This window comes from Watersipora subatra, chromosome 9, assembly GCF_963576615.1.
Source record: "Watersipora subatra chromosome 9, tzWatSuba1.1, whole genome shotgun sequence".
NCBI classification, from domain to species: Eukaryota; Metazoa; Bryozoa; class Gymnolaemata; order Cheilostomatida; family Watersiporidae; genus Watersipora; species Watersipora subatra.
Window position 1 is genome coordinate 21410889 of NC_088716.1, and position 26393 is coordinate 21437281.

Below are 26393 nucleotides of genomic sequence, written 5' to 3' on the forward strand. Positions count from 1 at the left end.
ATTTCTATTAAAATGCTAATCGGACTGGCTGGGCCAGAATCTTTACTATCATTCATTAATAAAAGCTGTATCCGTCCAAAGTCACAATTGAAGGTTGAAAAAAGGATGGCATCATACAGGATTCGAACCTACAACATTACCAGCACTAACTGGCAATCTACCTTCTGCCCCAATCATTTACCTTCCAGGACTATAGGGTTATTGTGCATATATTTATTGTCTGTGCTTTATTGCCACGCCCAGCAATCTGCCGAGACAAGACTTTCAGGCTACTTACATGTAAGTCTTGTCATCGGAGTTTAGAAGTTTATACATCTACATTTAGAAGAACTTAAACTTATTGGCCATATACTACTTAACTGAACGTAGAAAACATTGCATCTACAGGTTTGTTTGATAAGAAGAGGAGCTGAATGTACGGTGTTGCACCAGTAATAAAAAAATTTTTGCATAGAAAATTTATTTGTATTTAACATATACAACATCTAACATTCTAACTTTCAAATGAAGGTGCTTGTTTATTTCTGTGTGTCCGGCGAATGCATAATTCAAATATTCGAAAGCTCAAGGCACACCTAAAGCAGGTTGTTAAAAAAGATTTTTGCTCACGCCACACATCTAAAATAGCTTCTAAACAGTGGTAGGTAATGTAGTTGCCATTGGCTATCTCGTCTGCCCACCCTTCTGCGGGTGGGCAGATGGGTAGGTAGAAGGAGGGGCAAATGGGTGGGCAGATGGGTGGGTAGAAGGAGGGAGCAGATGGGTGGAGGTGTAGACAGGAGCGCATAGATAATGTTTTAAGATCAAGAAATCCGCTGCAAACTGGATTTGAACTCACAACCTCCAGTTTTACAAACATCAATTTATACAATACACTAATGTCCAACTGGTTATATCATGGAATAAATTGTGCACATATTTGGAACACATGCCATTATTTCATGGCTTCACGTTGAACAATGCAGCTTTTGTTATGCATAAAGTTGTACTAGAATAAAACTGGTGAAGCAATATAGACTAAAAATGCATGCCAATACGTGAAGAAAAATGCCAACATATAGCCAACAAGACACTTGCAGTCAGCATAGATCTGTAGTAGGCACGGCCACCGGTACAGTATGAATTACACAGAAATCAGCACAGTAAACAGAAACAAATATGGTACACAGAAATAAACAAGCACCTTCATTTAAAAGTGAGAATGGTGGAGGTTTTATTTTGATTAAAGGTGAATCTTTTGTACAAAAGCTTTTTTATGACTCGTGCAATGCTGGGCATTCAGTAGTATATATTTATCTATACATGTATATGTATTTCTCCAAGTTTGTGTGTCTGTTTCTGTGTGTGTTTGGGTATGTCCAGCTACAGCTATTTAAATCTTAGAATGAAGAATCCGTATCGCAGAAGACTTGATCTCGGAACATCCTATTCTCCAGACGGTATGCTAAACCATTGAGTTACACAAAATTGATGGACTCATTGGGCAATATATTTTGCTGTCTGGGTGAAAATACGCATACCGCTGTGTGTTTCAGCGCAATGTCATTTTATGTTTGCTCTCACGGCTCCTGTTAGTAAGTTTAGCAACACGGATGCTAGTTTTCTCAAATTAGTCATTGGCAATGTGCCAGGCTAAAGGCAAGTGGCAGGCAACTACATTACCTCTCATGGTTTATAAACTAGACCTATTAACTATACTTAATTAACTATACCTATTAACTATACTATACGTATAGTTAATAGGTCTGTGGTTTATAAGCTGATTTTTAAAACCCGTGCAACGCCAGGCATTACGATAGTATACATATCTGTATGTGGAACAATGCATATATGTATACTAACGGAATGCCTGGCGTTGCACAGGTATAAAAAATCAGTTTATAAACAACAGATTTATTAATTATACGTATAGTATAGTAATAGGTCATCCAACTTTATTTCAACAAATTTTTTTACATTTTCCTGCGCACAAAAAATCTGCGGCTTTCACCCCCCCACCTGCTTCCAGGAATCATCAAAAGTTGTTAAATTATTTCGTGTATTTATTTGACCGTTAAAAATTATTTAACATTGTAATTTTGTAAAACATTTCATAGATCTGTGGCACAGAAAAATGAAAATCGGTGTTCAATTCATCCTGTTTGTCTGTTTGTCTCTCAGTCTCTTGTCACTCTCATGATTGAAGCGGTGGTTCGAGGTGCATAGCCAGTCCAGAGCATACCGGAGTAGCTGTTGTGAACATATCCACAATAGTTAGCATCTATGTACCACCATCCTCCTAAAATTGTATCTCATGTTCGTTACACACATATTGCTGTGAAGAATAACAATCATGTTTTATTTTTGCTGAAAAGTCATTTTGTCATGAGGTAGACAAAAATGTGCAGTGAGCAGAGTTCTCCTGTGAGGAACCTAGGCTAACCTGTGAGAAACTAGGCTAACAATAAACGGTTCGTAAGCAGTCTGTTTTTAATTCCGCAATGATAATTATCTCTTTGGAGACAGTCGATTAGTGAAAATGTTAAAAGTGGTGCTGAAAGTAGTCATGAGATTTGAAAGAAACATTCCAAGGTTGTTATTCTGTGAAAAGCCAACAGAAAAGATACTGACATTTTAAACTAGATTCACTAAACTAAAATTTAAACTAAATTAAACAAAAACAAATAAAATAAGCAATGCTACAAGTGTAGTAAAACAATTGCTAAAAATGAGTTGCCCTCTCGTGGCACATACATGTCTATACAATTTAGTGGAGTTAAAAAGACAACTCACTTAAGTAAAGCTTGACCGTAGGAAAAGTTTACCAAATAGTTAATTGAATTGCAGTATGACCTTATGACCTTACATAGTTCGAACCGGATTAAATACACCTAACGAAAAAAATTTTTAGCGGCACATTAAACGTAGCCTAAGAACCTACTAATGCTTTATGAATCCATCGCGAGTATTTTATGAAATATTGAACTGAGTATCAGCAAATATAGAAGGGAAAACCAAGAGACTTATGCAATGAATGTATGAAGCTAAGAACAGACTACCAAGCACATCTTCATTTATTCTTCTATTGTTTTTATTATGGGTGACTCCACACTGATCCAAATTATTGTTGACTGTGCTATGGAAAAAATTTTTTCTTGAATGTTCCTAAGCCACCTCAGCCAGATGGTGCAGATTCCAATGGGCAAAGAAAGCATTAAGGGCCATTTCTCGCTGGTTTATAAGACAGTTATTTTTACAACTATTGTTGAAGTATCACATTTTGGTAGTCTAAAAACTATGATGCCAAGTTGTTACAATAAAAAACAAATCCCAAAAAACTTTCACTATAAGAATAGCTCTTTGTTATTAATAAATATTTACATAAAATTTCCTGGAGATTCACGCCTAATATCTGTTCACGTATGAGCTCTTTTTGAAGCCATTACTGTACCTCCATAGAAGCCAGCACAGTCTCCCCAACCACCATTGAATCTGTCAAAAGTGCTGAAGTATGCACCATCATGGTGAGATAAATCCTCGGGTAAAGTACCATTGTACTCTGCACCATTTACCTAAAAATACCATTCATAATTTTGTAAAGATGCTTTTTAAGTAAAAACTTTTAATAACAAAAACAATAGCTAAGATCTATCATTTTAATATAATATAAGAAATTGGGATCAAAAAAGTATGATAAATTTATTTTACAACTTACAAATGCGCTTTATTAATTTTGGGACTGTACCAAGCATCGTTAACTAGATGAATTCCCATCATTGCACAAGTATACGCTGCACATTCATTCGTTACATTACACTAGTAACATGCATGCTAGTAGTAAGCAGGCTTGTACAAAAATACTAACCGATAGTATTTTCACAACTCTGCATTAATTTCTGCACAATTATTCTTTAGCATCACAAGGACAGCTGAATGCAACGGTTAGCACGCCTGTCTGCAGAACTGGAGGTTCCTAGTTCAAATCCAGTATGAAGTGGATTTTTCAATCCTATAAGTTTTTCGCTATAACTGGTCTTACAAACAACAAACACTGCAATTTATTCATATACATGTAGATGCATTATTCTTGACAATGCTTTATCTTTTTACCACTATATTGTGAAGTTCATTGAGTCTACCCACATGTCAGTGCACATAGTAAATTGATCAAAACTAACAAAGACGAAATGTCTAAAGATTGAAGAGCTAAAATAATCTGCTATATTGGGCAGCAGTTTAAAAGCTGCACAGATGGTTTGCTTGCAATTAATGCAAATATCGTTGTTGTACTCACAATTCCTATTTGTATATATAAATTCTTTGCAGCAGCCTAATTCAGGAAATGGCTACATAAGGTGACAGAGTGAGGTAGAATGACATAGAGTGAGATACAATCAAGTGTTCAACTCATGCTTATGAGGAAAGAACTACATATGAGTACAGAGAGTTAGTGGTTTGCTTGAAAAACTCTGACAATGCTTGCTTCTCATGGGTTAACACACAATCAATTTTGTTAATGTTATGGAAAGTTGCCCGAAATTATGATTTAAACATTACCAGGAGTTGTTTCATCGGCTAATTAAAATAGAACAAAATACCGTATATTCCCGCATATAAGGCATGTATGCAAGGATATACGGTGGGTTAAATGAAGAAGTAACCTGATTGGTTCCTATACAGGCATTGTGAGTAACATGAAAAGTTGGATGTTTTGTGAAGCTTGACAACGATAAGCATCAGCGTGTCTTTTACTGAAAATGGACCAATGAATAAATTGTAAATATACATTGTAAAACTTATTATAAATTTATATATTTTTAAAATTTAAAAACAAAATATAAATTGGAAAGCTTTTTAAACATTAAATTTTTCGTGTGAGCAAAATATCAGAAATATTCCCTAGTAGCAGCTCTCTTACTTAGCAAATGATGAAACTCCGCTGCTTCACTGAGCTGTTAACGGTCAGTTTACATAAAGAGCTTTTCAGTCACAAGACTGAGGCTGATGTTTGTCAGGCGACCAAAAAATGTCTCTTTGTATGAGTGCTTTTTATTGGTGTTTATGAATCTAATTGTCATGATTGTACTAATTTCTAAAGAATGGTTCATGATGTATCTCTGTATATTAGGGTTGTCTTCTCGGGGGGTTATTCATTGACCAGTGAGTTGATGCCATCGCCGATGCAGCATAGATATGTCGGGAGACATCCCAGCTGCGCAATTGCTCTACAGTCTGTGCTATACGCACAACTTTAGCAATGATGATTCGCTGTCACGCTCTGCTTGATCTGTATTTCCCTCCATGACAGTTACTGCGGGACTAGCATTTCAATGTTTCACCAATCACAATACATAGTGAGAGTACTATGTCGCAGACTACTCTCTGATAGAAATGAGGATGGGTTTGAGAAAGTGTAAACAATATTATTAGAGATGATCACAGATGCATTGAAATTGGATTAAAGCTGACATACTCCGATGTAGAAGTGAACCAGTCTTTAGATGCTCTACCGAGACTACCAACTGCTAGTAGGTTAAATTACTTACAGAAAGTTTGTATTTGTCTAGCTCATCCCCAACATAGAACTCCTGCCATGTGCCATACGCTGGTGCTTTTTCTGGTACTTCCAGGTAAATATTCAAGATCGGGTTTGTCTGAGTGAGAAGGTGGAGTTTGTCATTTCCTGTCATGAGAAACTAGCATTTATAAAATTTCCCAATGATTATACTTCAAGCTTCACAATTTCCACAAATCACCAAACAATTCGATATTGCACATTTGCAGCATCGAATCACGATATATCGCTAATCATCTATTTCTAGACGAATGGCAAAATATTTCGATAATATTATGTAAAATACTTGTAAATTTTTATAAATGTTTATTTGTATATTTCAATTTAAAAAGAAAGTTATTCATGTTCACAATAGTTAGAAACATTTATTTCATGAATGCCCGTGTGTGTGGGAGACCATGGAATCAGTTTATTATAAAACTGGGAAGCCCGTTCATTTTAGTTCCAGTTTGCTCACTCTGAAAATCGTCAGGTGTGATATAAATTGCCATTACAGATTACGGTAGGTGTATCGTTTCTACTATTGGCAACATTTCTTTAAATAGTGGCGGTTTTCAAATAGTCTACCTTCAAAATCGCTCCCAAACAATTACACCGCCATATCACGCAGCTCTAATTGTATTAAGGTCACTGCCATCATCAGTTTGAAATCAGAACCATCTTTGAGCTGCCCTCTGTAAGCTTTAGTCAAATGGCTATCAGAATAATAATTTAGACAAGCATAAGTTATATTAAAAAAAATTACATTTTGCTATTGTAGGCAAGATGAAAGAAAAGACGGCTCTCAGTTTTATGCTGGTCAGTTGTACTTTGTACATATATAAGATTAATCGATTGATAAATTAGTGGCTGAAACATCTATCAACCAAACATAGACCTATTAACTATACTAATAGTTATATAATATATATAATATAATGTATAGCTATTAAGTCTATGCAACCAAATATGACTGTTAGATCAAAAGTTCTTTTGGTCATTTTATCCCTGATCAAAATGAAAAAGAAATCAACTCCTAATTTTTCAATATAAAGATTAGCGTAATTTCAGTTATTATTAAAAATAGATACTATATTAAAGTTTAATTATTTAAGGTATACTCATAGCTTATTCACTGAATTGTCACATATTTTTTTCTAACGAACACAAGTATACATGTATTAAAATCTAATTTCAGTTTACTAGTTATGAAGCATAAAATTGCAACTTGTCTCATCTTGCATTTTATTACCAAAGAAGAGCAGACAACTCGTAATGCTTTAAATGTTTGAATTATTATTCTGCTCAGTATGTAGCTCAAATGCTTGGTAAGCCAATAAAAGTCTATTATAACAAGCAGTTTGCAAGTATTTTTGCAGTCACACTGAGTCACAAGATGGAGGCTTTGACACTATTGCAGCTTTCACAAAAAATAAAAATTATTGGTGGTTCATAAAAGAAAAAAATGGGATCATGCAATTATATGCACAGTGAGGCATGGAGCAAAAACAAAGGCGCTCACAAAAATTTTAAGCTAAGGTTACTACAAGTCAATGCTGCCAGGAAGGAAGTGGGTGTAACATAAAAAACAAAAGTTGAAAGGATGTAACAATAGCAACAACGTGAAATGATTGAGACTGCAAAGGGATGCGAGACAGAATATAAACCAGATACATATAAAAACACAATTAATAGGCTAGCACATAACAAAACAGAAGTAACCAATAAGTTAGCACAACCAAATAAAAGTAGCCTATAGGGCAGCACATAAGGTACTGTAAGTAACCAATAGGCTAGTACCATAACAAAATAAAGGTACCCAATAAGCTAGCACATAAAACTATAAAAGTAACCAATAAGATAGTGCATAACAAAAGAGAAGTAGTCAATAGGCTAGCACAACAACATAGAACCAATAGACTAGCACATAACAAAATAGAAACCAAAAAGAGGTAAAAATGAAAGAACTAGAGAGAATATGAAGTGAGAGCACAACTCTTGTATCCACGTACAAAAGAGATGCGTGTGTTTAGCATGAAGATGCTGACTGAATGCTTACCCAACCAGTATTCTCCATCAAGGTTTCCAAAGCCTTTCTTGTAAGCATACCAAGGCATGTCAAAAGACACTGACCCATTTTCTCTCCTTTGAAACACTGTCCATCCATGTCCATCAAAGAAGTCACACCATATGCTGAACTCATGAATTGTGGTGTTACTGGGACGTATCTTATACACCCCCGAATTTCTCTCTCCCTTGTCATAGTATTCCTGGCAGTCTTTCACTTGCTTACCTACAGAAGAAACATTTAGTCTGTACATGGAATGGATTAAACAATCTATAATATACCCTCATCAACATGGCTCATCATTCTGTAGTTGTTTCTACTCAGAGTGTTTGTATGACGGGGTACGACACTGGAAATATTTTTGTTATGTCAAGGTCATCAACATAGCTACTAACTTTTTCAAATTCAAAATATAACATAACTTTTCCCCTTGTTAATTTGACACGTCGCAGGTATTTGATGAACAACTCCCACTTTCCTGAGTAATGCATTAATATATAAACATTTTAATAACATTAATATTATGTTAATATTATGTTTATATATTTATGTTAATATAAATATATAACACTTATATACATTAATATATAAATTAGTAAAAGTACCATTGGTGAAAAGGAATGGGTTGGCATGTAACACGTAAAGGTCAAGGATATATTTAACTCTAATGCTGTCCTTGACCTTGACTGCTAATAAAACATAGCCTTATTAAAAAGCAAAAACATACTTCAGGTGGTTGTAACAAATTTTCATAATATTTTTTTGTGAAAATTAAGTAACACTAAAATAAATGAACATAAAAAGGCTTTTGCAAATCAATGTTGCACATTTTTAGAAAACACCTCATATGTTTCATAGAAAGCTCGGGTCCTATCTAAGAACCAAAGGGTTGGTACATAATTGAATTCTACTGCAGCCCTTTTCAGAGAATTTGTGATGTCCCTAGAAGTACTCATTTTCGTATAGTTTTTAAAGACAGGTCATCCCCTATCTCAGCGAGGTATGAAGTCAGTCTGTGGCTTATGGTCTCTAAGGCTCCAATGATTACTGATATCACTTTTGGTCTTACACCTCACCGTCTTCCCACTTCAAATGTCTTTGACCTTCCTAATATCATTAAAGGTTGACTTGCAACAAAATTCACATTACAGTTACTTGATATCAAAAGATTCACCATGTCTTACTCTGTTGTGTTGTAGGTGCAAAATATGTGGGATTGTGATTACAAGCTCTTAAAAGCTAAAAAAACCAACAGTTAATCACAGTCACACGAAACCACCATAGTTTGGATTCTCTTTCCAAAACGGCTCAAATGTGACGTAGGTGTGGGAGATGGTTTCTGTTTACACTTTCATGCAACCTTATTCGTCGAAATTTTTTCACAAATATGCTTCACGCATTCAATAAAACTATGTTTATTGTTCTTACCCGTCTGTTTTATCGTCATTGTAATGCTGTCACTTTTAGCACTGATATCTTATAACTTACCGTAAAAATTCATTTAATTGTTTAACCTTACCTCGAAGGAGTACATATCATTGTTTAGTAATCAAGACGAGCCTGTTGGTCAACTGTGATCATCGAAAAGTGCTGCAAAAATTTTTTGCGAAGTATTTGGTCACATGATCAGATTATGACTTGACGATTGGATCAAGCTGAAACAAAACTGTAAAGTAGCAAGCATCTTTATTTGATACGGGGTCTTCAGTAAAACCCAAAGTGTTTGCCATAAACTAGTGCTACGATTAGTTTTATATTGAGCTTGTTATTGGCCTTTCAATTCACGTGAGAACATCATGTGACAAGACAATAACCAAACTGTAATGACTACGTCAGAGAAATAAAGAGATTCCAATCTACGGCGGCTTTTCGTTTTTGACCTTTTAAGAGCTTGTAATCACATTTCCGCATATTTGGCACTTGCAGCACAGCAGAGTAAGACATATTGAACCTTTTGATACCAAATAACTGTAATGTAAATTTTGTTGCAAGTCAACCTTTAACAATGGTATTTAAAGGCTGATTCACACTATGTCTCCGTATGTCGGTGTTAATCACATAATACTTTGGTACTCATCTGTGATAACAGTGTTCACACTATCACCAACCCATCTGTGTTTACATTCACAAATAACCCATAGTATAGCGTTCATATTATACAAAGCAGTTTCAGAAAAGGTGAATTGCTAGTCCCCCAGCAACTGTCATACAAGAGAATATAGACCGAGCAATCTGCGACGGCCAATCGTCAATGCCGAAGTGGGGCACATAGCACAAGCTGTCATGAATGCTCGGCGAACTATCGGAAAGTTTTGATAGCTACAATTTTTTTCAACAAATCGGCGTTGCCTCGGCGACGTCATTAGTTTACGAGGCACAAAATTGACCAATGATTGCCAAAAGGGCAACGTCGACATACGGCGATAAGGTGGGAATCAGCCTTTAGTACATCTTACCTTCAATCCAGCGTTTGCAGTCGATTAACTTTTGATTCAGCTTCTTGTAGACCTCATTGGCGACAGTGATGTCTACTGGTTTACTCGGTTTGGAGACGTAGGATCGCTTATCAACATAAGTCGGGCATTGCGATTTGATTGAGTTGTACAAAATATTGATTTTCTGATCAAGGACGAAGAGTTGTTGCTCCAAACTCACATTGTCTAGGAGTGACCCAGATGCAAACACTACCGAGAGAAGTGCTGCCAGCACAGTCAGCAGATGCATGATTTAGCTGAAGTCCTAGAAGCAGCGCAATTGAGTGAGAGAAGACTATTACCTGTATATAACAGTGATAAGGAGTGTGTTACTGAACAGGTGTGTAGGTGATAACCTGGATAATGCTTTCTTTAATTCAAATAGACCGGCGCTAGGCTTCATTTAAAGTGTGTGCAAAAACACATCTGATGTTGTGTAGGCCTATAGTACGAGCAACCTTTGAGCCTGTACAGCTCCTGAAACTTGGTGTTATCTTAAACATGCTCAGTTCAACATTATGCGAATGGCAGAGTAACTAATGAATCAATTCCAATCTCGAAATGCTGAAAAAAATAGTATCATGGAGGATTCGAACTCGCGGTATTTAGTTTTTCAGCCCGGCGCACTGCCACTCGCACTAACCGCTCACCTTTATCTACGTCTCAATAATTTTGCATATAACCTATTCTCTGTGTTTTATCAGCATCTCTGATGATGTCTTACAGCACCCATAGTTGCCAGGGTACTAGTCTGTACTATAAAACGAGTCGTGTCTATTAAAGCCTTTTATTAACATAATAAAAAATTGCACAATACAGGACTTGAACTCACAACACTCGGGTGTAGTAGCCTAGCACACTAATGCCTGTACTAATCTACTACTCTGTCATAGTTTAAAGTTATAGTATGGTTAGTTATAGTTTATGTTTTATTGGCACACCTGACAAAATCTCACGGCATACTAGAAAAATTATTTTTTTCTAGTAACAGGGTACTAGAAAAAATATATTTAGCTTTTGTCAAACATTTCTATTATATCATTAGCAGCCTGTTGTTGCAGCCGTAAAACAAACATTTTAAAAAACATTTTTGCTGGTGCGTTGTGATACACTTTCACACACATACCACTAGTCCTCTACCAACATGGTGCACTGAAATTTCTTTTAAAACCCACAGTAATACACCTAAAAGCTATACGCCTGCTCTATACGCATACACCTTACACATGGAAAATACAAACACACCCTTACATCTTGTTTCTGCTGTTTTTAATAATACTGCTTTACATTTTTCTGTGGTACATTCTGTCATAGTATAAAAACTATGCACAAACTTCTTGTATAACAAACTGTACTAATTACTTATCATATTGTTAAAATATTTACATAATCATTTAAGACAAATTGATTCTATAGAAGTTGGTCAATATTTCTATCAAACCTGTGAATTACTCAGTGTCTCACTTGAAAGTATCTCTGATCTTCCTGTTTGCTAGCCATTAGGTTTCCCATAAGCATGATCTCACCTATGAGAGTTTTCATTTGGTTCATTTTAATATTTTTTATAGTAAGAGCCTTGCATGTCTGTCCGTCCCACGCCACGGGCGAAGTTTGAGAAAAAAGACGGCATCGCACAGGATTTGAACTCTCAATCTTCGGCTTCAGTTAGAATTATGGTGCATCTATTTATTTACTGTTCTTTGCTGGCCTGACAATCTTTCACGGAGCACTAAATGCACTAGAAGTCCTTAATAACATGGAGTTATCAAAGTAGAACTCATATCACTTGAGAAAATTTCAAAAAATCTAATGCTACGTCTAGAAAGTAAACAAAAGAGGCCTTGTTCGGCATATTAATAATAGTAATTTTTACTATGGTAAGAGTTGGGTTTGTTCATCTATCCAAAGTCAGGCAAAAACCATTAAGGAAAAAGAATTGCCTCACTCAAAAATCAAACTCTGATACATGCACATGTTTGGTAGCCAGGCAATCTACCAACTGCACCACCAGGCTACCTTGAAACACGATCTTATAATTGTGGACATACTGATTACACATGATGATCTCTCATGGGGCATGACACAGCCACCATACTAGTTATAATAATGTGACTACTCTTTGATCCTTAGATAGAACCCAGGTTTACTATGAAACTAGCTAAACGACTAAATACTATATCACGGAACCCTTACTATAATAGGAGCCGTGGCGGTCTGTCTGACTGTCTGTCTGAAGCCACAGTAACTACTTTGCGAGAAAAAATATTACACCGAGGCAGATTCGAACCAGGAATCGCAGAGAGATTCGGACTACCATTACGCTACTCAATCATTTAGTTGGCAATGGGAATAATTGTGTACATAATTATTACACATGACAGTCTTTCGCAGCGCAGGTCTGTCAATACGCTAGTATTAATAATAGTAGTACTTAAGCCTTTTGAACATATACCAGTATGTGTAAATAGTATAAAATAGCAATAAATAATATTTTAACTTGAAAACTAAGCAATGACATCACTGGAAACATGAGATGATACACAAATTTATTTAGGCTGAATGCCATACTGCCAAGGTTTATGTGTTCAAAGACTTTCAAATGACTCTAAATTATACAATATACTTCTCTCATTGGTCCCCCTATATCATTTATGGGGTTTGACTATATAACACAGCTGCTGAATATGGCAGCATTTCTACCAAGCCTTGCTTAAAGCTGGTCTGTTTTAGCTACTTACCTTGTTTATATAGCTACTGTAAGTCTACGAAAAGCCATTACTGTAAAACCTCTAATTGTACGCTATGGCGGTCTACTTTTCAACCTTTCCTTTGTAGTGGTAGTCAATTAGAGGTGGCGTTCAAATAGAGGCTGGCATTTTATTTTTCAAATGACTTGTCAGAATTTCGGGAAGATAAATTTAGCCCGATTACAGGTGAACCGAAAGTCATTTATATTTTGCTCTCTTTTTTCCGGTGCAGTGATATTCAACCTTTTGGATACAATAAATCTACTAACTTATCTCCAACTTATTAAAGATCTTTCAATAAATATGCATTGAGAAACCAAGAAATATCGCTACCAGTTGATATATATTGCTTGCAATTAACCTGCAAGGATATTATGGCCTGTGTCCAGCTTTGCAATTTGTTGGAGCATTCAATTTTCAATTCATTTTGTATTTAAAAACAGTCTTTTAGTTTATATTTATATTTAAAATTGTCACATGAAACTCATTGCACTCATTGATATGTTTGCAGCCAAAACTAGCTTTTTATGCGTAATGAAAGAGGAGTTATGAGAGTCGAGTCATTGCAAGATTACATTACCACATCGATACCATCAAGAATATGCTATAAATCTGCAAATATATAAGTTATGTAGTAATGATCTATCAAATGTTACTAATATATATTTGTGAACAAGTGAAACGAACCATACTAATATTACACAGAAGTAGTGTTCAAATAGAGACGGCGTTAAATTAAAGGTTTTACGGTAAGTAATATTTTACTTTAGCATCAGTTTTATTCTAAACCAGGAATTCTCATCTATATATATAAATTACAATTTTTGTTGTTTAAAAAATTATAACCTACCAATTATTCTATTTTTAAGTAAAACGATATCATTTAAATATTTTGAATCGAGAAATTTTGTTAAAAACCAAAATTTTTGTCAAAATTTTGTTAAATTTTGTAAATTCAAACGAGGTATTGCAAAGAATTTACTGTGTGAATCTACTCAAAGTCAGCGTCATCTCCTCAGCCATCAATGAGTGTAGTAATTATTTCATCTTTTTGCAAATGCTTATCTTAACAATTTTATTTTATGCGTTCTTTTTTGGTAAATCTTTACACTCGAAGATTAGAATAAGAGAAAAACTTTGTAATCATCTAAATTGTTTCCGATCATTCCTTTCTTTGCACGTAAGAGCTCAAGTTAGATATAAGAGAGTATATATATTATAAAACAATTTATTTGTTGACTTGTAGACAAGGAGGCAATCAGGTAGTCCGGACTAAATGAAGTAATATAAATATCTCACATGATGATTTACGTGTACAACAATTTCTCATTACAAATATAGAAGCACCTTCAAGCAGGGTGTCAAATTCTATAACATTATCTAAAAACAGATGATTTTAAAATATAACTTAATTATATGAACAAAACAAATATTTTCTGTAAATAAATTCTAACTATAGCTCTTCGAAAAAATATAATTTCATACTGAAATCCCAGATTTCAAATTTCCACTGAAAGGTAGATCATATTTGGTCAGCCAATTACGAGGTTCGATTGAGGTTGAATCTAAAACAATGACCAATGCGAGTAAGTCAACTGGTAACTATACTAAACTTTTAGATCTTTTGACTGATTTGAATGAACAACATGATGGAAATGAATTTCTCCATTACGTAACTAAAACTTGCATAATATATATTACGTAATACATAATATATATTATGCATTAAATTAATGCGTAATATATATTATGTAATCAATGAATGTTTGGTCAAATTGTATTAAAAAATCAAGCTGCCCATAGACAAGCTTAAAGTGAACTTAATGTTCACATAAAATACTGTAGTCTGTGTTGTATTTAGAACTTTAAAATGTTTCTAAACAAGTTATACCGTATCATATTACTGGTGTTGGATAATATTGAAGGAGGAGAAAAGATAGTGTGCAATTAAGAGGAAAATCAAGAATCGCCATTCTAACCAATCTTGCATGATAAACTTTCAGTCCAAGACAAGTATAGGTCTAAATTCTATTTTTTAATTGATAACTGTGTTGTCGTGATGCTCGCAGGAAAAAATTATTAGCATACCACTGAGCCTTGCATCATATTCGCAACACTAATGACTTTATACGAATTACAAACAAAATGTCAACCTACCGATTTTGCCTATCGTCAACTTGAAGTTGTTAAGGTCAAGATGCAGGCTTGCATGTATAAGTCTAGTCCATGTTCATATGAAATTAACAATTTAGTTAATGAAGGCTAATAAAATGTCATTTTAAGTAGTATTATAGTTGGTATAACATTTGCAAGATGAAAATAAGAAATGAAAGAATGTTTTGTTGTGGCAACATTGTGCTCATCTCCAACATGAGTCAATATTTCCAGGGTTTGTGGCAGAGAAAGGACCAGTAACTTACCTCAGCAGTAAACTCTCTAAACTGAGTTATTCCTCTGTTCACTTTTCTATTCTTTTTTTTCAAGTTGCAGCCATTTGAAGTGAAATCGCCTGCCAGAAACTGATCCTTCAAAATTAGTCAACAGTTTAAGAGTTATTTTACAATATTGTCAGAGACAAGTTAAGAGAGCTAGTCAAAACTTTATTTGATGTAGGTTAGATTAAATTATATCATGCAGTTCCATCATTCACTTTACTGCCAAAAATATGCACTCTATGCATAGATGTACACTTTAATTTGTGAACTTTCAAGGTAATGTAAGAATGTAGACCTCTTTTTAGTGATTATCACTTCATCAATATACCCAAAATCCGAACCTGACCCAAAATTCGAAGCGGACCCGAAATCCGAGCCTAACTAGAATTCCAACCTAAACCAGAAATCCAACCTAAACCAGAAATCCAACCTAAACCAGAAATCCAACCTGAACCAGAGATCCAACCTGAACCAGAAATCCAACCTGAACCAGAAATTCAACCTGAACCAGAAATTCAACCTGAACCAGAAATCCAACCTGAACCAGAAATCTAACCCGAACCAGAAATCCAACCTGAACCAGAAATCTAACCTGAACCAGAAATGCAACCTGAACCAGAAAAGCAACCTGAACCATAAATTCAACCTGAACCAGAAATCCAACATGAACCAGAAATCCAACCTGAACCAGAAATCCAACATGAACCAGAAATCCAACCTGAACCAGAAATCCAACATGAACCAGAAATCCAACCTGAACCAAAAATTCAACCTGAACCAAAAATCCAACCTGAACCAAGATTCCAGTCTGACCTACATTTCGGTCTGACCTACATTTCAGTCTGACCTACATTCCAGTCTGACCTGCATTCCAGTCTGACCTACATTCCAGTCTGACCTACATTCCAGTCTGACCTAGATTCCAGTCTGACCTAGACTCCAGTATAACCTAGATACAAGCACTGACAATTGTGAGTGGTTGCTGGAAGTGGACAGAGAATGAATGACCTTACCACAAATTGGGGAGCAATTCTCCATTGATGGTCTCGTTCACTGTTGGTACTGTTCCCACATTTCTCAAAGCATACCAGTGTAGAGAGCTTGTTTCTGATGCTAAAATTAGAAGTGTTATAATTCTGTGCCTATCGACTGCAGTAGCCATTTAGACTTTGAGTACCATAACTAGTAAGTAGTTATCATCAAGAGCTTAGCATTTGCTACTTATTGGCAACAGGTGACCCCACCTACATAGCCTATTTGTTACAAGTTACTTTTTGTTTCAATCTGTCCATATTTCAAAAGACAAATAGGTAATTTAATTTTAAATGAATTATGTAATACAACCTCTGTCAGCAACATAATTATTGTAGAAGCTCTTTTTAAATGATATAAATGATAGGCAGACAAGATGGTTATGCAAAGCTATTTATCTATTTCCCATGTCTGTGACACTTTGACACCTTTACAAACAGTTCATTGCGAGACACTGTACTGAACATTTCACATAGTGATTTTGATTTAACTTAGGGTATATAGCAGAGGGTTTTGCAATTAGCGATTGTGTCCAAGGACACTCACCTTTCTTTTTCAAAAATAATTTTCATGATATCGCCACTCGTTAAGTTATGTCCAATCTAAATGCATACTTCTCAAACTATGTGTGTGTCGCTCCGGCTATAGCTATAGCTCACGCTGATTATTTTACCAATGTCCCCACGCATAATGACGCCCCTTTTTTAAAAATATTTTTTGTAAAGTTCAATTACTATATCTGGGGTCAAGGCCAAATCTTCTCACACGGACAATTATATCGTCTACGTGGGAAGAGCCTCAACATTATCTCTCCGTTCGGTCAGACAAAGACAGTACAATATCTCATTGTTTCTATTTTTACTGGTATCGAGAGGTACCAGTATCGTTGTATTCAAAGTTTTGATGGATAGCTTCTGGTGGAACAGTAACCTTTTTTTATACACGCGCATTTCTATACAAGAATTGATTTTATTAATTTTACATATTCAGGATTTTTAATTTGTTTTCTCAGTTCGTATTAATTGTATCAAAACCGACTTAATTTAGCTATTACTTGCTTACTATTTCACATTTACATTTAAACCTTTTTATAATCGTTCTTTATTTTTTGATTTATTTGACCTGCACCAAACATTTTCCTCATGATATAAAGTTTAAAAGTTGTTTGACAAAGTTTTAAAACCTTTACAGTTGTTTTATTTTTTTTCTCAATTTATTTACACTGTGCCAAACACTTTTCTCATGGTATGTTGTTTTACAGTTGTTTTTATTTCTCTCATAATTTATTTCAACTACACGACACACTTCTCTCATGATATGTAGTTTTAAAGTTAAAATGGCAAGTGTTGTTACATGTTAAATACAAATCAATCTTCTGTTCATAGACTTTTTTATTACACGGGAAACGCCGAGTAGTACAACTAGTCTATATATAAATCTTAGTCATCATTTGGTCTTTCCAGCTATAGCTATGAAAATCTAGAAATTATAGATCCGTTTTGTGTTGGATTTGATCTCGGAACCTCCCATTCACCAGGCAATAATCTAACCAATTAAGCTGCGTGAGATGCAATGGATTCATTAGGCGATATGCGTCATCATCTTGTTTAAGATACGCATAGAACTCTGCGCTATGCAAGGTCACTGATGCTGCATGAGCAACACTGCCTCGGAGCTTGGTGAGCTGTTTCTAGTGGGAAAGAGATTTCCCTGAGCTTGCTAAGTCATATTACACAAGCAGCCCTTGAGCTTGGCAAGCTTATTCCAATGAACCATGGATTTCTGACACTCGAGGAGCACAAACCAAGAGGCAACTGGTTGGCCAAGGTCTTTGAGCAGCTAGTGTTGGCCCCCAGACTCGGGCATCAGCCCATCAGTTCAAGGCCCCTCAATACTTGGTATCAGGGGATTTTTAGTATTTCATCTGTGGTTTCCAAGAAGTAGCTGGAGCTTATGCATGGACAAGGGAGGCAAGCCTGCTACATCTCTGGAAGACCCTGAAGGAAGAGGCCGAGGACTGTATACAAGTCGAACCCGCTCGGCCTTTTACCCAAGGCAGGCTTGCAACAAGCTGAGCAACCTGAAGCGGCCGCAGCAACCTCCCTTCAAGAGGCCCGTCACCTTCAAAGGCCTCCTTCAAGGGCCTTCACCAGGCGCTTACAGGGTCGACATGCCTTGAGAACTGTTCTGCACTTTGGTCAACCATGCAGGCCTGGGAAGACACCTCTTAGTTATGCCCATGGCTACTCTGACAGAGGCTGTACACCCCAGAACGGAGTTCTTGCTAATTAAACCTGAGCGTCGAGGAGCTACAGACAACCGGCCGCGGAGAAGGCTCCTAAACAGCATGCAGCTGTGATATGCAGGATCATACAGCCAGTCAGCTGTATTGCAAATTTTCAATTAAAAAAGGGAAAATTCTACAATAGATTTTACTATACATTCTTAAATAATTGAGGCTAAGGGTTATAACTGCTCCAATTTTCTTTTACCTAAATATTATAAAAACTAGACATACAAAGACTTTCCAGTTTATCTGTACTTAAATTATGCTTAGAACCCAGTTTATATGAAGTTTGTTCTTCAGTGTTAGCGCAAACTTCTAATCATCATGTATGGAAAGGCACATCAGGGGATACAAACCATCGTTGAACTGGCAAATTCAAATGCGACGTTACTAGTTTCAAACAATCTAGAACTTTTTCTACCAATTTCTGTTTGCCTTTACTGCAGGTCCATGTTAGTTTATGTTAATCCAATACCGCTTCATTTTGATTACTGCCTTGGATATCAGGCTGAATCAGCTGCTCACCAGCTTCTATCTTTGCTTTTGTGACTGAAGGAAAACCATGAGTATCGCTTCTTAATAGCTTCGCATATTTCTTTCACCAGCATACCATGTGGGTGACCCTCAAGTAACCCCTAAAAAAGTTTCATGCAAATTCAGTACAAAAAAGTTATAATCATATTTATGGAAATCAAGTTCTCTTCTGTTCCCCTCAAGTACAACTGAGAAACAATGGCCTGATTGCGTGTGTCACATATATCATAACTTGATAATTTTAATGCAATGATACACAGAATACCACGTTATTTTTATTATTCTTTATTGTTTTCATGTAATTTGTGCTATAACTTGTGGAACACTCTAAATTAGTCTCGTTTTAACTGTTCCTAAGCTAAAACTCTGTGTCCAAGTCTAAAAACTTTATATTGGCTACTACTGTTGGCTACTACTGTTGGCTAGTACTATTGGCAACTACTATTGATCACTACTATTGGCTACTACTATCGGTCACTACTATCGGTCACTACTATCGGTCACTACTATCGGTCACTACTATCGGTCACTACTATCGGTCACTACTATCGGTCACTACTATCGGTCACTACTATCGGTCACTACTATCGGTCACTACTATCGGTCACTACTATTGGCGACTTCTATTGACCACTATTATTGGCCATCACTATTGGCCATCACTATTGGCCATCACTATTGGCCACCACTATTGGCCACCACTATTGGCCACCACTATTGGCCACCACTATTGACCACGACTATTAGCCACCACTATTAGCCACCACTATTAGCCACCACTATTAGCCACCACTACTGGCCACCACTATTGGCTACCACTATTGGCTACTACTATTGGCTACTACTATTGGCTACTACTATTGGCTACTACTATTGGCTACTAACATTAGGAATAACAGTCACAGTAAGAGCAGTCCCTTAATCTAGAAGGCTTACCTCAGCTGTTACCTGCAAGAAAGGCGGCTTCTTGAATCTTTTTGGAGGGAGTTTGTTAGATTCATAAAATAAATCATAACCTCTAGACATGTCTAAAACATGAATAGACAGATCTTATGAGTATGTCATTTTTTTAATTATTAGAAATGCATAAACATGCATCTGTATACATATAGTCTAATGTATAACGTAAGAGTACTTAGATATTAACTGTTATACTGGTATGCTGTTATACTGTTATACTGGTATGCTGGTATGCTGTTATGCTGTTATGCTGTTATGCTGTTATACTGTTATACTGTTATACTGTTATACTGTTATGCTGTTAACTAATAACTAAAAACCTGTTTCAAGCAGACATAGGTCTGTCCTCATTAAGCAACAACTTCAGAAAACCGCCACCTGAAGCCAGCTTGTGTTTAAAAGCCTGCTTGTAATCGTTACACTTCATGATATTTAACTCAATCATGATCTTTAAGCATGCTAGTAAGAACCGATAGTAATTTCTGCAAGCATTCATATTTCAACCGGTAGAATAAGTATGAACACAATTATTCAATAGCATGGTAAGAACAACATTGCGTAGTGAATAGTATGCTTGTCCCAAGAGTGGGTGTTTCTGAGTTCAGTTCGAGTGCAAAGTAGGCTTTCTGTTCTGAGATTTTAATCACTGTAGCTGGACACATGAATGACAGACAACAGACAATCAAACACTCGCATCTACAGTATATAGATACATATGCTGTGAGGTCACACCAAATGTTATGATGTCACACTACATGCTATGATGTGACACATGTTATTTCATGCTTTAGCATTCTTTATAAGCTAGAAAAATTAATGTTTTATGTTGGAGTGATTTTTTATAAATAAAATATCACTGACTAAAATAAATTGAGCATTATAAATAATCAAATATAAAATTTCACACAACTTTGTTTTTACTTTTGCCAGTTACTTACACAAGGTTAAAAATACCACAACAGTTGAGTTGACATTTAGATTTGATTATTCTTTTGTTTATCTAAATATACGTACTGTATATTAACAAATATGCATAGCTGTACAGTATGTACAGACTATAATTTATAAGCTTTGGTACGAGTGTTTTTACATTATAGATTAAGGTTTCTTCTGTGCCCCTCACTTCACTCATGATACGTACCTAATAGTTAGCTGGCTGGAGGACAATCATATATACGTTAGTAAACAAATATGATATTATTAAATTTAAAATAAATATAACATAAACAATAAATAAACACTAAACAATAAATAAACAAAATAGATATAGATAAAAATAAATATATACACTAGAAATTCCACTGTCATACAGCCCACGACCAAAGTGATATTGGAAAAAAGAAAGGGTATTAGTGGTTGAGAAATGCAATATTAGCAGTCAAATAGGATAACTGCAATGGTAGCTGTAATGTACTGGGTGTTATTATATACAACAAATAGCAATAATGAAAGGAAAAGATTATATGTTTATATCTCTCCTCCTGCAAAAAAAGAAATGCAATATTGGCCAATATTAGAAGTAAAATGCACTGATATTATTAGAATAACCAATATTATTTATATAGTAATAATAAATAACCAATGCATAATTTTGTTTACATTTCAAAACGGCATAGCTAACAATATCACGAAGTTGTGATATTTATATAGATTTTTAGAAAATCTGTATTACGTAGTCATCGTCCTGTAGTCATCCAACCTTAAAATTAATTATTGCAATAATCTCATTAGAACCGTTAGAAAAAATATTATCGTCATGCCTTTACTTACACTGTGTTAGATTTTTAGAAAGTCTGTACTACGTAGTCATTGTTCTGTAGTCATCCAAACTTATAATTAATTATTGTAATAATCTCATAAGAAACGTTAAAAAATATCATCGTCATTTGCTTTACTTATAATGCGTTGGACATCAGTTAGAATGGCAAAGTATTCAAATGTGTCGGCAAATGAAAATGAAAAAATTGAAATCGGCAAAAATGAAGCGATTTCTGTACTCCTGTGTTAATTGCCAAAACCTTCGGCAATTCGACAATGCTATAGACTGGTGAAAAGTGCACGTTATTTTTTCGTGAAATGCGCAAGACTTCATCGTTCTATTATCTGTCCCTCGGCGTTTCAATTTTCGGTCGTAACTTTTATTAAACCAAGCTTTTCAAGTGTTTTGTGGCGATTTTTGTTAAAATTAATCTGTCTATTTGTGTATAATCCGATCAGATGGGTAAGTTTTAAGATAATACCAACGGTTTAAAAAGACTTGGTAACATATTTAAATAGGTTTAAATGTGTTTTGTACCGTTATTATACTTTAACGACTTTACATAACGATACTTAAATTTGTTGATGAAATTTCTTGACGAGGGTTCGTCTCATTGTTGATGAATAATTTTCGTAAGTTGTGTGCACATGCATTTATCATAAAAACTCCCACACTTCGCTCCGCTCGTTTGGTCGTGGGAATACACATAATATCGAGCAAAAATAAGTGTACATAAAAAAGAACTTCTAAAAAAAATTTATGAAAAAGGATGAGTAGCATCTTTAACTTGTGTTTCTATTCCATATCTTTTACGATACTGTAGAACTTGAGGAGTTGTCTACCCACATGTCATATGAAAATTCTCAATTCTCATGAGAAGAACCTCTCATTTTACTCTTTTTTTCATTTTTCTCATTAGAAGTAAAACTGAGAATATTCTAGAAATCCTGATTGTTATCGTTATTATGTTGACCTTGATAATTGCTGATGCACCTCAGGTAAAAAACTCCATGGGTGTTGTATAACCAGCTTTATCTGGTAGAAGTATATGTATGTCTAGTCTGTATGTCATAAGTATGAGAGTAAGGAATATAAGATATATACAGAGAGAGACACCTCACCTGTCATTTGACCAGATGTGGCCAGTATTTGGTTTATATTCGTATGCTGGGGTCTATAGAGGTACGCATCTTGCGGTTGGTAATTTGATGGAGGAGCCGTCCAGTTCCTTTGGTTAACAGAATAGCACAAAAGTCAGTCATGAGCCCTCCAAAGTATTTCAAACCTTTCATAAGATGCTGTAAACCTGAACATTTTATCTTGTGACTTATAAATTAGCCTATAATTCAAGTCTAAAAAGAGATACCTTTGAGGGTGACTGGAGGCGGCTTCCTCTGTAGGCTGGTATATCACAAACTCATTCTTGAATCCTTCAGTTTGGCTTAGCTCTCTAATATGAGGAGTTGCATCAATAACATCTTCTATGCTGTCTATATCTATAGGAAAAGCAGAGAGCCAATGCTGTTTCTTATTTTAATTTTTTAAATTGTATTTTGAGGCAACAAAAATGCTTAAAAGTTGTGGTGTAATTACAGTATATTGAAAACCAATATTTTTATCTGCTTTGATTATTTAAGATAATATTACTTTTCTTGTCAAATCTGTATATAGATGACCAAATTACATCGATCTCTTAATAGTTGTTCATACTATTTTTCTTCAATGAATGTTTTTAAAAACATTTTTCTTTAAAAATTCATGTTGAAAAGACTAGCTTTCTCAGCTAGTGTGAAAGCTTAAAGGTAGCTTAGGAAGGAAGCCATTAGAAAGCTTCAAGCTAGAGCAAAGCTACATATATATAGAAGCAGAATTACACCTGTGCAAGTTTTCTAACAACATGGAGAGGGTTTGCCCCCATGCCGCTTCACGCTTACCGATGATGGTTATGAACTGGTAGGCTGTCTAGATAATAATTATATAAATACGGAATAAGTAAACAAATACATATTTATATAAAAATAAATGGACAGCTAAATAAGTGTATGTAACTTCTAAAGGTTAGCAAAAGGAATGACGAATGGCGCCGCCAGAATGCGTTACTTTTTTATTTGTTCCAAAAGGACTTGAAATGTTATTCAAGAAATTATTGGTCAATAATTATGACAATGTTAAAATAATTTATTTTAGTCATACAAAATAACTCAGTAGCACCAATCGGTTAACTTTTAGAATTGCATGAGAAGCAGGCCCTTCTCATGGTTTGGCTGGTTTTTATAGTGTTTTTTTAATTTGAAATGATGCGCTCAAATTTTCTCAGACTTCTAAGCAGTTACTACGTCTATTACATCACTACATTCAAGCTCCAAACTCTTAATAGTAATCTGATCTCTGCAGTGAAATTGAGCAGAATGTTGTAGAAAAGCTGAGCATTATCATTATGCTGATACATTTTGTAATTCCTGCTAAACTGCAGATGATAAAAAATACGTTGGTTTAACAACCAGCCTCATCTGGTAAAAGAGTATGTATGTTAGAACGTACATATGTCAATAAGTACGTATGTTAATAATAAGTACGTACGTTAGAAAGTACGTACGTTAGAAAGTACTTGCGTTAGAAAGTACGTTCGTTAAAAAGTACGTATATTAAAAAGTACGTACATTAAAAAGTACGTACGTTAGAAAGTACGTACGTTAGAAAGTATGTACGTTAGAAAGTACGTATGTTAGAAAGTACGTACTTTCTGATGTACTTTCTGACGTACAGCAAGTATGTACGTCAGCGAGCGTGTACGTCAGCAAGCGTGCCCGTCAGCGAGCGTGCCCGTCAGCGAGCGTGCCCGTCAGCGAGCGTGCCCGTCAGCGAGCGTGCCCGTCAGCGAGCGTGTACGTCAGCGAGCGTGTACGTCAGTAAGTATGTACGTCAGTAAGTATGTACGTCAGTAAGTATGTATGAACAAAGAATGTGAGATATATATAGAGAAAGAGAGAGACACCTCACCTATCACCTGACCAGATGTAGCCGATGTTTGGTATATAGCCATATGCTGGGGTCCATAGACGTACACATCTTGTAGTTGGTAATGTGATGGAGGAGCCATCCAGTTCCTTTGGTTAACAGAATAACACAAAAGTGAGTTATGAACCCACCAAACATTTAATCTTGTGACTTATAATTTAGCCTATAATTCAAGTTTACAAAGAGATACCTTTGAGGGTGGCTAGAAACGGCTTTTTTTATAGGTTGGTATATCGAGAATTTATTCTTGAATTTTTGAATTTGGCTTAGCTCTGTAATACTAGAAGTTGCATAAATAACACTTTCTGCGCTGTCCATATCTACAAAAAATACATGCATCTAAATTCAAGTTTTTAAAACAAAAATATTTGTAAAAATAAAATTTTTAAAGTTTATTTAGCCCATTATTAATAAGGGTGGCCAAGTATTTGCCTTGACCACCCTTAAATGGGTGGTCAAGGCAAATATTTTGTTAACTAATAGGAATGTTTATTGGAAAAAGGGGTAAACTAGAGCTGGAAATCAAAACAACAAATAACAGTAGCTCCAATAGTCAAATAGTTAAACATACATACCGTAATTCTGTTGTTTGAATTAATTTGCTTTTCCTAACAAAGAAGATTTTTGCAAGTCAAAAATTGTCTAAAAACAAATAAAATGTTATAAATTCAACTTTAAATTTTTAAACTTTGTACCTAAATGATTCTGTTGTTTCATGTAATTTGTTTTTCCCGACAAGGAATGTATTTCCAAGTTGAACGATTTCTGAAAAACAGAAATGAAATGTCATCTATTTAGCTTTATCTTAAACAAATGATGGTTTGATGGTAAAAAATTTCATTTTGGAAAGAAATTCAATCTGAAGTGCTTCATTTGAAACGAAAACTTTTATTAGCATAATATTCTATTTTATAAGTCCCTGAGATGAACAGTGAGCAGAACAGCAATCGTTAATTTTTAAAAATAGGTTGCTTTCTTAGGGCAGATGCTTACGAGTCAACCAAAGCAAAGCAAACCAAATTTGGTGTGATTCATAAGTGACTCTGCCATGTTATTTGCCCCATGGTTTGTTTACAGACAACTGGCTGGTGATAACTTTTTGTACAAAGGACAAAGGCATGAGTTACCTTTAAGAAGATAAGTGGTCTCCACAAATATCTGCTGTGAAAGGTGAACTCACACCATTGAAGTGATACAAATAAAAATATCGATATAAAGCTAAGACATTAATCTTCAATTTGAGGTGATTTTTGTATTTTTAGACCTGCCCAGTCCATAAATATAATAGTTTGAATGAAATCCCTGCTTGGAATGCTAATATTCAAGTGAAAGTGCGATTATAGAATCTTTCGTTGAACTTTGGCAAAGAGGTCAACAGAATAGAGACACATAACGCTGCGACTTGAACACAATAGCTGATAGCAATAAGGAGAGAGACCGGCAGCCACACAACTAGTGAAATTTTTTGGTATTTTAACCATAATCAAATTAGACGATTATAATATTGAAACTTCCTGGTAGGCAGATCACCTCAAGCATCAAAAAC

General features: G+C 35.2%; 2 protein-coding genes across 2 annotated transcripts; both read right to left on the reverse strand.

The window, feature by feature from the left end:
• Positions 1-2126: 2126 nt before the first annotated feature.
• Positions 2127-10325, reverse strand: LOC137404893 (fibroleukin-like). The gene is made up of 5 exons (XM_068091119.1): positions 10058-10325; positions 7593-7826; positions 5526-5662; positions 3431-3551; positions 2127-2278 (listed from the first exon to the last, which is right to left on the reverse strand). Exons 1-5 carry the CDS (start codon positions 10323-10325, stop codon positions 2157-2159), a joined length of 882 nt encoding a protein of 293 aa, XP_067947220.1. The 3' UTR covers positions 2127-2156.
• A 3933-nt stretch (positions 10326-14258) lies between these two features.
• LOC137404660 (uncharacterized) lies at positions 14259-24904 on the reverse strand. Its single transcript, XM_068090884.1, has 8 exons — positions 24830-24904; positions 23196-23325; positions 22951-23057; positions 20047-20138; positions 19102-19211; positions 16271-16370; positions 15243-15347; positions 14259-14387 (listed from the first exon to the last, which is right to left on the reverse strand). The coding sequence occupies exons 1-8, from the start codon at positions 24870-24872 to the stop codon at positions 14355-14357; spliced, it is 720 nt and encodes a 239-aa protein (XP_067946985.1). The 5' UTR covers positions 24873-24904; the 3' UTR covers positions 14259-14354.
• Positions 24905-26393: the final 1489 nt, after the last annotated feature.

Coding starts and splice junctions, on each gene's coding strand:
- LOC137404893 (XM_068091119.1), bottom strand. CDS start 10,325: ATGCATCTGCTGACTGTGCTGGCAGCACTTCTCTCGGTAGTGTTTGCA. Junction 7,827..10,057: donor CTGCAAACGCTGGATTGAAG/GTAAGATGTACT, acceptor TTTCTTCTGTAG/GTAAGCAAGTGAAAGACTGC. Junction 5,663..7,592: donor TGATGGAGAATACTGGTTGG/GTAAGCATTCAG, acceptor TTCTCATGACAG/GAAATGACAAACTCCACCTT.
- LOC137404660 (XM_068090884.1), bottom strand. CDS start 24,872: ATGGCTATATACCAAACATCGGCTACATCTGGTCAGGTGATAG. Junction 23,326..24,829: donor TACATCTGGTCAGGTGATAG/GTGAGGTGTCTC, acceptor CTTTTCCTATAG/ATATAGACAGCATAGAAGAT. Junction 23,058..23,195: donor GCCTCCAGTCACCCTCAAAG/GTATCTCTTTTT, acceptor TGTTAACCAAAG/GAACTGGACGGCTCCTCCAT.